This window comes from Osmerus eperlanus, chromosome 12 (assembly GCF_963692335.1).
Source record: "Osmerus eperlanus chromosome 12, fOsmEpe2.1, whole genome shotgun sequence".
Taxonomy (NCBI): Eukaryota; Metazoa; Chordata; class Actinopteri; order Osmeriformes; family Osmeridae; genus Osmerus; species Osmerus eperlanus.
The window spans coordinates 7,285,346-7,298,165 of record NC_085029.1 but is presented as its reverse complement, the minus strand read 5'-3'; the positions used below and the strand labels follow the sequence as shown (position 1 = coordinate 7,298,165).

Below are 12,820 nucleotides of genomic sequence, written 5' to 3'. Positions count from 1 at the left end.
ATGACTGTTGGGTGATTATTATTTATGACATGTACTGTTATAGTGCTATGTAAGCAATCCACACTCAAAATTGACCATTAGTTGTTTTGTGTATTTGTTCTGACAGTATGAGAGCAAATGCTGAAATTCTGCTACCAACTAGGCCCAACGTTGTATTATTACAACGTTTCCCTAAAAACGTACAAAAACATTTTTTGAATAGGACAGGACTCTCGAGGACCAGGGTTGTCCACCCCTGATGTAGTATAACCTCATGGACGACTCCAGCAGGGTGCAGGAGGAGCTAAAGGAGCAGTCGTCCATGACGGAGCGCAGTAACGCACTGCTGCAGGCGAAGCTGAGCAGACAGAGAGAGGACGCAAGGTGGCGGAGCAGGAGCTGCTGGACGCCAGTGAGAGGACGACCTTGCTGCACTCGCAGGTAGGCGTTTCTGTACAGAGAGTGGGCGACCATGCTGCACTCACAGGTGTTTCTGCACAGAGTGGGCGACCCTGCTGCACTCACAGGTAGGTGTTTCTGCACAGAGTGGGCAACCCTGCTGCACTCACAGGTAGGTGAATGGGAATTCTCCTACTAACAATCACTAACACTGCTACGTCTTCCATTAGGTGGTATATCTTAGCTATATCCGGTGTTGTGCCGAAATTTCACTCCTTGCCAGAATTCCCATACGCGCGCACACTCTTTCCAGTTGCGTTCCGAGGCGATTTTATTCAGTTTTATTATAGGCTACTGTCTCTGAAATGCATTGTGAAATGCCTTGCAATGGAAATGTGACGTTTCACATGTAGGCTAATGTCTACGGATTGAAAAACATCAAACAGCTACAGGGCTCGCAAACTGTTAACCTCTCCTTAATGGAGAAAGTGTCCGTCTCTTTACTAACGGGGTAGGGAGTCAGGTGGCTGAGCGGTGAGGGAATCGGGCTAGTAATCCGAAGGTTGCCAGTTCGATTCCCGGTCATGCCAACTGACATTGTGTCCTTGGGCAAGGCACTTCACCCTACTTGCCTCGGGGGAATGTTCCTGTACTTACTGTAAATCGCTCTGGATAAGAGCGTCTGCTAAATGACTAAAAGTAAATGTAATGTAACAGAGTTACAAAATTAAGCTGAGTTGTGGGTTTTATAAGAAGCCTATTTTCAATCTGCAGATTGGAGAGAATGTTTAAATAACACGACGACCTAAAAGGAGTCGTTCAGACTCGGCTCCAGAACAAGTTAAATGGGTGGGCATTTTTTTCACAAGGGGGGGCACGCATAAAAGCATGTATGAGAGTCAAAATAAGAGCAGACCTAGATATTCTGCAGGAAAGTGTAGCCATCTTGATATTTAATTTATAGCCAATGCCAGTATATTAAAGTGTTATAGTTGGTGTCAGTTAACTATCAGATCACACCATTAGGCATGATCGCAAACTTCACTTACGTTTTAAACCAAGTAGGCTAATAAAAAAGTTATTGTAATGAAGCATTATATAACAATTCATTATTTTATTTATAATTTTTAAAGCGTCATTATATCAACTCAGTAATTCTGGAGTTGGCTGTATGAACAGATGATAAGGAAATGGATAATGTGATCAGCATAAGCACATAGGAAATCTCCACCTCCTTCATACCTGAAATGTTCAAATAGAGCTGTGTTTATCTATGTTTAATACAACTAAATGCCCCATTATTTTCACCATGTATGCATTGAAGTAGGCTACTGTGTACAGGGGCAGTTCTACACGGGGGACTACAAGGGCCAGTGCCCCTGTAAAAATGTCCCTGGCCCCCCCTGTGGCCCCCCTAAGCTGACTGAAAATTACACGTTTTTCTTCTTCGAGTAGACATCATGAAACGAGGAAGGGACATTGCAGCCTTTTTTGCCCCAGTAAATAAAAAAAGTGAGAGAAACATATACCCAGATAGCACGCATACGTCTTGCCGACATCGGCTTAAGATCGAAACCTTGTGTTCTATTCATAACGTCGGATAAGCATCGGCAGATGATCGGATTTCTTCTCATCTCTGTGCTCTATTTCAAACGTCGCAGATACGTCGGCTCATCGTCGGCTCATCACTGACTGTTTCAGGAAGAACGTTCCATTATGCTCATTCCGTGTTGTATTGCAAGCATATCTCGAGAGACTTTTTAAACCATCATTTATCTTCACATAGAAGGAGCAGTATTATTCGTTGTTAGGTAAGTAAATGGAAGTAGAAAAATATCTACTTCTAAGGTTTTGCGATAAGTATGTTGCTTTTAGCCTATGCCTACAACAATGTGTAAAGTTATTGTAATGAGCTAGGTTTGAATGAACTAGGCTTCAGAGCTAGCGCAAAGGGACCCCAACCGGCTAGGCTAGCTCTCGACACACTGGTCAGACATTTTACAAAAGTGTAGCTAATAGAGCAAAATAAACATATACATGTTATGTCAAAGTGTTGTATTGTAATAAGTAACCTAGGTCTACATACACATAGGCTGGTTTAACAGTGATATGTTGGATTTATTTTCTTCTAATTTCGGCAGTTAGCTACTGTAACCAAGGGAGTCAAGACAGAGTCAGAGGGTGGCGGAGACCAATGGAAGACGCGGAACTGTAGGCAAAGCTGTATATATTTATGTTTCTCTGTTCCGTTGTTCTCTCTTTTCTGTGTTGGAGTTCTTTTAAGAGCTTGATGGCATCAACATCCAGTCTGATAATAAAAGATCATTAACTTGAATTGTGTCTCTTCATTATAATACCCACACACAGAAAATCCAGGTTGAATCAGCTAGCTACTGCTAATAGCCCATTGTATGTTCATTTGCTAAGTGACATTTCAGATATACAGTAATTAAATATATAATCAAATGTAGAGCTAGTAGTTAAGAGGAAATATCTGTAGAACGGCCGGTTGGTGCAGTTTTGATTTGTCGTCCCGACATCGTCTGGAGGTCAGTTTCGATCAAATGCCGACGTCTCGGCGACGTCTTGCCAATGAGAAAACAATGTCCATACGACGTCGGCCCGATGTATGTTGTATACGTCGGGCCGACGTCGTCAAGACTTATGTGTGCTATCTGGGTATTGAGAGAGCTGAGGAGATGGAAGAGGGAGAGCCAGAGCCATTTGTATGATTTTAATGTAAAGCAAAATTAAAGTAATGTTTAAATATAATTTGTTTTTCCGTTTTTTTATGTGCCCCTCTGATTAAACATTGCCCCCCCCCCCCCCAGTAAAATTGGTCTAGAACCGCCACTGACTGTATCAGTTCTCTTTATCTTGCACGCTACCTCACCAATTTAACAATCCTAAAAACCAACTGCTACTTGAATCAATTATTTATAGATGTAGCAATTCAATTATTATATATCTGACGAAATCCCCCCCCCCCTGTCTTATTTTTCAGGGTTTATTTTATAGCCATATCATGTATTTATTAATTAACTTTATACTAAAACAGCATTCCATAGAATGTAGCCTACCGATCTCTCCAGTAGTTTGCCGGTCAGCACACATTCAGACAAGACACAAAGCTCAACGCCACCCAACGTTCCAACGATCATTTTCATTTTAATCGTCGACTAAATTGGAATTTACAGGAAGACAACTTGTATTGCAAAGACAAAGTGATCGGACGCGAGTTCTAGCGCTGGGTTCGTCTACTCACTAAAACTCCACTAAAAATCATAGGGCTTCAACATGTACATACCACTAGACAGAAAGACAAGGAGCTACATGTTCACGACTGGCGGCACGTTCACATGGTGAGAAAATGAAGACCTCAGCGTTTATCATACCCATCAGAGACCGGGAGAGATCCAGGCTACCGAATACAGGCCTCTGGTCCAGCCAAGCACGTTCCTTTATTCAACCGACAACTCTCACAACGGTTGTAAACAGTGGAAGTTTACCAAGAGCCTGCTTATCAACAAATTAACATCTTCGGTTATTCAGCGTCAAGGAAAAACAGGAACAGGTACATATAAATGTTAGTGCTCATCTGAACCAAAAGCCTGCACAGCCTGTTTTTGACAAGCTCGGTTACTTCTAGATGTCAAACAACAACCTCAGGCCTAACAGAACAGCCTCTGTCTCTGTATCAGCACTAGTCATTGTTGACTGAGTCAGGGCCGGGCAGGGTGAGGTCAGGGATTGTCACAAGATGTAGTAATTAGACAACACAGATCTGGCCTCAGGCTGGTTCTTCTTCCACACAGTTAAAGTTTGGGCCAGTGGTGTATTCTCACTGTTAGTCCACTATAAAATGAATAGTGATTCATGGTTTGAGGATGGCAGGGCAAGAAATGTGGGCTTGGTAAATAGTATGGGTTAAGGTTACTAATTCATAGTAGACTACACCACTGGTTTGGCGAAGACGCTGAAGCCTGATCTGAGCTTAACTGCAATTTGTGCCTCCAGCACAAATGAACTCAAAGCAAATGTTTGATTAAAAGTATGTCTTAGTCTAAAGATGAGCTGAAGTTGCGGTAAAGTACTACTAGATGGGACTTTGGGGCAGATTTATTTTGTACTACCACAGCTTGTGACAGCAAAACAACAGCCAACAAAATCACTGTTTCTTTTTCTACAAATAGCTTCCCAGTACATACAGATTCATGCAGTTATGTCTGGAAACACACACACACACACATACAAAATGGCTGTTCCACCATTCCAATGCATTTTTCAGTTTTTCTAATAATGCTTGAGTTCATTTTAATTTGAGTTTTCCTTGTTTAGTTTGGCAATTATGCAGAACATCTAGATTTCTGCATTGCTTTTGAAACCTGTTCGTTTCAAACAAACAAGTCATTTGAGAATTCGAATAATATTTTATACCAGAAGTTCCAAAACATTTCACCCAATAGGACATCCATGCTTGGTGTAAATATCTCTACCTCTCTCTCTATCTTCTTTTTTTTTTTTTGAGGTGAAATGGAAACAACAGTTTACAAATACAATACATTGATTTAAGAAACTAACAATTATTGTTCTTTCAGATTTTTAGCCCTAGTTTGTGTCAAGAGATCATTAGTACAACAATATTCACTCTAGGACAATAATGCAAGAAATTGTGCTACAGCAAAACTCCACATCACAACATTTGACATTTTGTTTTGTAAAGCCAGTTCAAATTTCAGATTTTTTTGTTTTTGTTTGTTTTTTTACTCATGCAATTTCAAAATGTGACTGTGTACATTTTCACTGTATTTTTCTTGATTTAACTCATAACACAAATGTATCACAATATACTTTCCTTAGGCGTAATAGATTTCAAATGAAACAATAACAGGAAAATAATAATTTAAGGAAATGCGTAGAAAATATATTTTTGACTGTGAAGTAGATATGTTTGTATGTTAAGGAGCTGGGCAAAAACAAGAGATCATAAAATTATACTCTGAAAACGAGGGACATCTTGGTTTGTGGCCATTTACAGAACTACTGCTATCTGTTAAATACATTTATCAATGTATTTTATCGACGTAGCAAGGCTTTTAACCCTTTGTAGGCCTGGAACAATTCAATTTGGATATGTACAGAATGTCACCTTAAGTGAGGTTGTCACAAACACAAAAGCCCTGATACTAATTCAAATTGAAAATGCCCAAAGATACTTTACGTTACAAAAATGATACAAAAAATATAATTTGAATATTTAGAATTCAAATAAATAAAGGAATTTTGAAGGCAGAAAAGTAAAGGAAATAGATTCCAATTACTGATTCATACTCACACAGCACACAATGATACACACACATACAGACACACACTCACACTTTCACATTGCAGTACATTTAACATCAAAACTGTCGTTCGCTCAACAGGCTTCTTTAGGAACATTTTACAAGGTATTTCCGTGAGCTGTATTGAAGTCGGTTTCAAAAATACAAATCTCCTTTCCTTAGCTTTGTCTGAAGCCATACCTGATTCTACCATCCTGTACAACCCCCTTCTTTTTTGCTCATGTCTTCTTTAGTTTCAGTCTTTTTTGCCTAAAATATTGCTTTAAGAAATACATTTTGGTCTTCTCAGACGATCCATGTACCTGTGTTTCTTGACTGAAAGGTTAAAGGTCGTTATTGTCAAATCTGTATGTCCTTCTCCCCAGAATAGTTTGAAAACATTTCAAGACTTTCCAACCCTTGTAAGGAATGTGTGTCTGTTGCCATGGCCACCTTTATCAGATCCTTCTAAGGGGGTTTGTCTGTTTTCTGCAGGAGAGATTCGCACATATTTCTGCATATTCATCCATTCATTCGAAGTCTATTTCCACTCTGTTGTCAAGCTTATTCAAGGAGTTAAACGTATGTATATTTATGTATAAATATAAATGTTTGTAATTGTTTGTGTATGTGGACTGTATGTGTGTGCGGTGAGTGTGTCGGTGTATGCACTGTATGTGTATGTGCGCTCACGTGTGTATGTGCCGTCTGTGTGTGTGTGTGTGTGTGTGTAAGACAACAGAAGGACATCAGCATGGGGCGGGGGTTCTCAGACACAGATCTCGATGGGCGTGGCCACCAGAATGCGTCCGCCAGGCAAGTTGTTGTCTCTGGGCATGCGCTCGTAGCTGTTGGTGGACGACAGGGAGCTGGTGGTGGAGACGGAGACAAAGTGGTGCCCTCCTCCGGGCTCCATCAGGCCTCCCTTCACCCCCGCGGACCCCCTCTCCACCGAAACGGGCGAGAGGGGCGAGAGAGGCGACATGGGGGACGGGGGCGAGAGAGTCTGCTGCTTCATCCTCTCCACCAGCACCTCCTCGTCCTCCTCCCCCGACGAGGACGACGAGCTGGTCCCCTCCGCCTCCTCCCTCCCCCCTCCTCCCCCTCTCTCCCTCTCTCCGCTCCCTCCTCCTCCTCCTCCCCCCGCGTTGCCGTTGTCCCCGTCCAGCATCCAGGTGTGGCTGAAGTGGCCGAACACCTCCTTGACGGAGCAGCGGCGCTCCTGCTCCACGGACAGGAGCCTCCGGAACAGCCTGAGCGCCTGCTCGGTGAAGCGCCGCCACTGGGAGGGGAACGGCGCCGCCCGCCGCCGCTGCCAGCGGACGAACTCCTGGTAGAAGGAGTCGGAGGGCAGGGCCTTCTCCCAGGGGAAGTTGCCGGTGAGCATGCAGAAGAGGAGCACGCCGAACGCCCACACGTCCGTGCTGTAGTCCACGCTGAAGCCCTCGTGGCGGGACGCGTCGCACAGCTCCGGGGCCGTGTAGGGGATGGTGCCGCTCACCTGGAGGATGGGGGGGTGGGGGTGGGGGTGGGGGGGAGAGGGGAGAGGGGAGGAGGCAGGGGAAAGGGGGCAGAGAGAGATAGAGGGGGGGGGGAGACGGACACAGAGTAAGAGAGAGGGGGGAAAGAGAGACAAAGGGAGGGAGATTTACAGACAGATCAGAGCTTTACCAGACACTTACAAAACATCTATTTATATAAATACCATTCCACCCCATTCCATTTCAGACCTAACAGACCGTCTCTCTGTTGTTCATCCTTCCTTCCACTCACCCGTTTGACGGGAGAGCCAGCGCGGCGCGTCATGCCGAAGTCAGACAGCCGGACCTTGCGACACTCCCGGTCGAAGATCAGGATGTTCTCCGGCTTGATGTCTCGGTGGACCAGCTTCTTGCTGTGGAGGTAGTCCAGGGCCAGCGCCACCTGGTGAGCACACCTCTTCGCTATCGCCTCCGGGAGACCCACCTGTGAGGAAGACGGAGAAAGAAGGGAGAGAGAGAGTTAGTGAGGAGGGGAAGATGGAAGGAGAGAGTGAGAGAAGAAAGAACACACAGAGAAGGGGAGGGAGGGAGGGGAGGCAGAGAGAGAGGCATAGAGAGTGAGATGGAGAAGGAGAGGAAAGGAGACAGAGGGTGAGAGATAGATGGTGAGAGAGGGGATGAGTGTGTGTGTGAGAGAGACAATGAGAAAGAGAGAGAGAGAGAGAGACAAACGGATCACGGCACCACACACACAAAACGCCACCGTCAAAGCCGACCAGCCAGACATGAAACCACGGTGACAGGTTTCCAGGAGTGAAGGGGATGAGTCCCACCTGTGGAGGGATGATGTCGAAGAGGTCCCCTGCCAGAGCGTACTCCTGGGCGAACACGTAGTAGTCGTCCGTCTCGAAGGCGATGCCGAACATGTTGATGATGAAGGGGCAGGGGGACAGGTAGAGGGAGATGCTGTACTCCCTCAGGAACGACTTCAGCTTGGTGCTCTTCTTCTTTAGGAACTTCAAGGCCATCTTCGTGCCTGGGGATACAAATACATGCTGTTGTTTATGTTGGGGTGTGTGTATATTGTGTGTGTTGGGGTTGTATTGTGTGTGTATATGTGTGTGTATGAGTAGGTGTAGTGTGACTGTGTATATAGAGTTTGCAGTGTGTGCAGAGTTTGTAGTGTGTATAGTTTGTGTAGTGTGTGTGTGTGTATAGCATGTGCATTTGTGTGCTTATAACGTGTGTGTGTGTGTGTGTGTGCGTGCAACGTTTGTATTATCGGTATAGCGGGTATGTGTGTGTGTATAGCGTGCGTGTGAACATCCTCACCTCTGATCTTGTGGACCACCAGGTCCACCTTGCCGTACGTGCCCTTGCCCAGCTCCCTGATGACCTCATAGTACTTGTTGACCTCTAACCTCTCCAGGTTCTGAGCAGCGATGAGCTGCAGCTCGTCCAGGATGTCCATGGAGGCTCGCGACACCCCCGGAGACAAGCTCATCTTGGGGGGAGGGGGCTTTAGGGGGCGGATCCGGGGGGGGGGGGGGGGCGACGACGCTCGTCACGGACAGGAGCAGTGACCAACAGCTGGTGTTACTGCGGAAGGAAATCACACACACACACACACAGGGCTGTCAGAGAACCAATGTCATTTGTTTTTCACGGAACGACGAATGAAAAGAAAATGCCTGAGACAAACAACAAAACCGTCCGGCATTGATCTTTTTGAAAGCCCCCCCGAAACGTCCTTCTGATGTCTCTGCATTAGCTGTGATCTGTGGCGTGACTCGACATTTCCTCAGCACTACACACACACAAAAGTAATTCAATTTGACAGAATCTAATACCACCGCTCAGTAGCTTGAATGGGGTGTTAAAAATGTGTTCACACATAGACACACGCAAGCACACGTACACAGAACTGTGCAAACGCGCACCACAGATTGCAGGCGCAACCGAATCCTTCCGGAATTGCGTTTTCAAGACGATATGACCTGCTCGTCTGCATCCATACCTACGTGGAAGTGAGAACACACACACGCACAACGTACGTAACTCAGTGTGCAGAACACTCTCTCCCATTCTCCGTGTCTGTTTTCCTTTCTCTCTCTCTCTTTATCTCCGTCTCTCCCCTCCCTCCCTCTCCCCTCCTAGACAGCTCCGGAGTCTGTCATCCTCTCTCCCCCTCAGTCCTGGAAGCCTGACATGCGAGCCGATTGACGGTTCATCTTTCTTTGTGTGACGGACGAGACAGCCGGAGAAACGTGCAGGGCCAAGGTGGAGACGAAGGTGTTCGTTACAACACCACCCGTCAATGTGCTCTCTTCCCCTGAAGTAACTGTAGCACAGCAACGCACCTGTCCTGATCCAGCTGACCTTGTGGGCTTCAAAATGCACACAAACACACGCTCTCGTCCTCTCACACACACACACAAACATGCTATACACGTGCGCACACACTCTCTCTAGTCCTCACACACACTCTCTCTTGACCTCTCTCTCACACACACACGCACTCTCTCTCCCACACACATACACAAACACACAATTTTTCACACACACCTACCTACACCCACACATGCAGTCTGCCAGCATGTCTTCATTGTGCCTGTATTGGTGGCGTGAGGCACACAGGGGAGCGTGTGACTCCAGCAGATGATGAGAGATGGCTCTGTTCATGTGATCAATGGAAGGGAGGCTGGGGAGTGGAGGCTGGGAGAGGCTGGGGGGGGCTGGACACTGCTGTGGTGTTAACCGACTGTCCTCCTTTTTGTGTCTGACAAACATGCGCACACACACCAACACCAGCACACACACATGCCAGTAAACACACACTCAAACCAACAGACACTAGTCCAGGGAGCTGTGTCTCTGCTCTGCAGGGGTTGTAAATAGTGTTTGTTGCTGCCTGAGATGGGAAGGGATTACTTAGCGCTGCAGTTGCACAGCTCTGTATGTTCTCTGGCTGTGTGTAAATATGTGTCTGCATGTGTGTGTCTGTGTAAATGTGTGTGTGTGGATGTCTATGTTGTTGTGTGTGTGTGTGTGTGTGTGTGTGTGTGTGTGTGTGTGTGTGTGTGTGTGTGTGTGTGTGTGTGTGTGTGTGTGTGTGTGTGTGTGTGTGTGTGTGTGTGTGTGTGTGTGTGTGTGTGTGTGTGTGTGTGTGTGTGTAGGCAGATATCTCCTCTCGGTGCTTAAAAAGGATCGGGAGCAGGATCAGAATCATGGCTGGATGAGTCATCAGGTCAGAGCCAATGTCAGCTCTGAGTGTGGAGAAGCAGCCTGACAACCATCAAAACCTTAGTGTGTGTGTGTGTGTGAGAGAGAGAGTGAGAGAGAGAGAGGGAGAGAGGGAGAGAGGGAGAGAGGGAGAGAGGGAGAGAGGGAGAGAGTGGTGCATAGTGAAACAGCAATCACTCCTAAGAACTATTTGTGCTAAAACTAGCACAACACCATCAGTATTAGATTAGATTCAACTTTATTGTCATTACACAAGTATAGGTACAAGGCAACGAAATGTAGTTTAGGTCTAACCAGAAGTGCAATAGCAGTAAGTGCAGGATATACAGTGTAGTGCAATAAAGTATGGACAGAAGCTATCCTAAAAAAGTGTAAAAGTGCAGTGGAAAGTGATTGCATATTACAGTTAGAAGTACGGTGCAAAATGCAAATGTAAACAGTTGGTACTGTAAATAACAGTCGGCAGTGCAAATGAGCATAATCCAGTTAAGGTAATGTAGTGCAAGATTCATAAGTAAACATGCATCATGACTCTCCCACACGCACACGCACTCTCTCTCCCACACACATACACAAACACACAATTTTTCACACACACCTACCTACACCCACACATGCAGTCTGCCAGCATGTCTTCATTGTGCCTGTATTGGTGGCGTGAGGCACACAGGGGAGCGTGTGACTCCAGCAGATGATGAGAGATGGCTCTGTTCATGTGATCAATGGAAGGGAGGCTGGGGAGTGGAGGCTGGGAGAGGCTGGGGGGGGCTGGACACTGCTGTGGTGTTAACCGACTGTCCTCCTTTTTGTGTCTGACAAACATGCGCACACACACCAACACCAGCACACACACATGCCAGTAAACACACACTCAAACCAACAGACACTAGTCCAGGGAGCTGTGTCTCTGCTCTGCAGGGGTTGTAAATAGTGTTTGTTGCTGCCTGAGATGGGAAGGGATTACTTAGCGCTGCAGTTGCACAGCTCTGTATGTTCTCTGGCTGTGTGTAAATATGTGTCTGCATGTGTGTGTCTGTGTAAATGTGTGTGTGTGGATGTCTATGTTGTTGTGTGTGTGTGTGTGTGTGTGTGTGTGTGTGTGTGTGTGTGTGTGTGTGTGTGTGTGTGTGTGTGTGTGTGTGTGTGTGTGTGTGTGTGTGTGTGTGTGTGTGTAGGCAGATATCTCCTCTCGGTGCTTAAAAAGGATCGGGAGCAGGATCAGAATCATGGCTGGATGAGTCATCAGGTCAGAGCCAATGTCAGCTCTGAGTGTGGAGAAGCAGCCTGACAACCATCAAAACCTTAGTGTGTGTGTGTGTGTGAGAGAGAGAGTGAGAGAGAGAGAGGGAGAGAGGGAGAGAGGGAGAGAGGGAGAGAGGGAGAGAGTGGTGCATAGTGAAACAGCAATCACTCCTAAGAACTATTTGTGCTAAAACTAGCACAACACCATCAGTATTAGATTAGATTCAACTTTATTGTCATTACACAAGTATAGGTACAAGGCAACGAAATGTAGTTTAGGTCTAACCAGAAGTGCAATAGCAGTAAGTGCAGGATATACAGTGTAGTGCAATAAAGTATGGACAGAAGCTATCCTAAAAAAGTGTAAAAGTGCAGTGGAAAGTGATTGCATATTACAGTTAGAAGTACGGTGCAAAATGCAAATGTAAACAGTTGGTACTGTAAATAACAGTCGGCAGTGCAAATGAGCATAATCCAGTTAAGGTAATGTAGTGCAAGATTCATAAGTAAACATGCATCATGACTTGCATAATCATGTTATAGCTTCACACTATAGGACCCGCATCTGGCAACTCTGGCAAATGATTGGATGTCACCTGGCAGTTCTGTCTTGTGATTGGCTGTGAGCACAAGAAAGATTGGATGAACATGCCGGGTGAAACAGGAAGTGTGGTCCATCTGTTGGCTGAGGAAGCAGGAGATGAAGGGTCTGGATGCTTCTCCAGCAGACTGCCTGAGCTGGGTTGCACAACACCCATCTGGGTTCTAGGACAGGCCCAGAACCAGGACCAGGATTATAACCAGGACTAGGACTAGAACGACGACTGGGACCAGGGACCAAGATCAGAACTAGGACTAGAACTAGAACTAGGACTAGGACTTCAACCAGGACCAGCAACCAAAACAAGGACTAGGACCAGGACTAGAATGGAGCAAACTAACATACCTGATGAGAACACATGTATCATTACACTGACGATGCTGCTAAACAGCTCAGTGTCCAGATCCCTTCCATCATATAAGACACTGTTACAGGCTGCAGGGGAAAACAGGTGATAATTGTAGCTGCTTGCTGAGAAGCATGCAAACACCTTGATCTATAGAATCCTCTCATCCTAATAAAAACCGAGACCACTGTTCTGGATTCTGTCC

The 12,820-nt window shown here is 45.8% G+C and overlaps 1 protein-coding gene across 1 annotated transcript in view; it reads right to left on the bottom strand.

The window, feature by feature from the left end:
- Window positions 1-3,526: 3,526 nt before the first annotated feature.
- Window positions 3,527-12,820, bottom strand: part of bsk146 (brain specific kinase 146) — a 12,490-nt gene continuing 3,196 nt past the window's right edge. Inside the window, exons 2-5 of the mRNA XM_062475279.1 lie at window positions 8,516-8,782; window positions 8,017-8,219; window positions 7,476-7,667; window positions 3,527-7,203 (exon numbers count right to left, since the gene is read on the bottom strand). Of these exons, the coding sequence (XP_062331263.1) occupies window positions 6,472-7,203; window positions 7,476-7,667; window positions 8,017-8,219; window positions 8,516-8,687 (1,299 nt within the window). The 5' untranslated portion in view covers window positions 8,688-8,782 and the 3' untranslated portion in view covers window positions 3,527-6,471. The remainder of the gene's footprint in view (window positions 7,204-7,475; window positions 7,668-8,016; window positions 8,220-8,515; window positions 8,783-12,820) is intronic.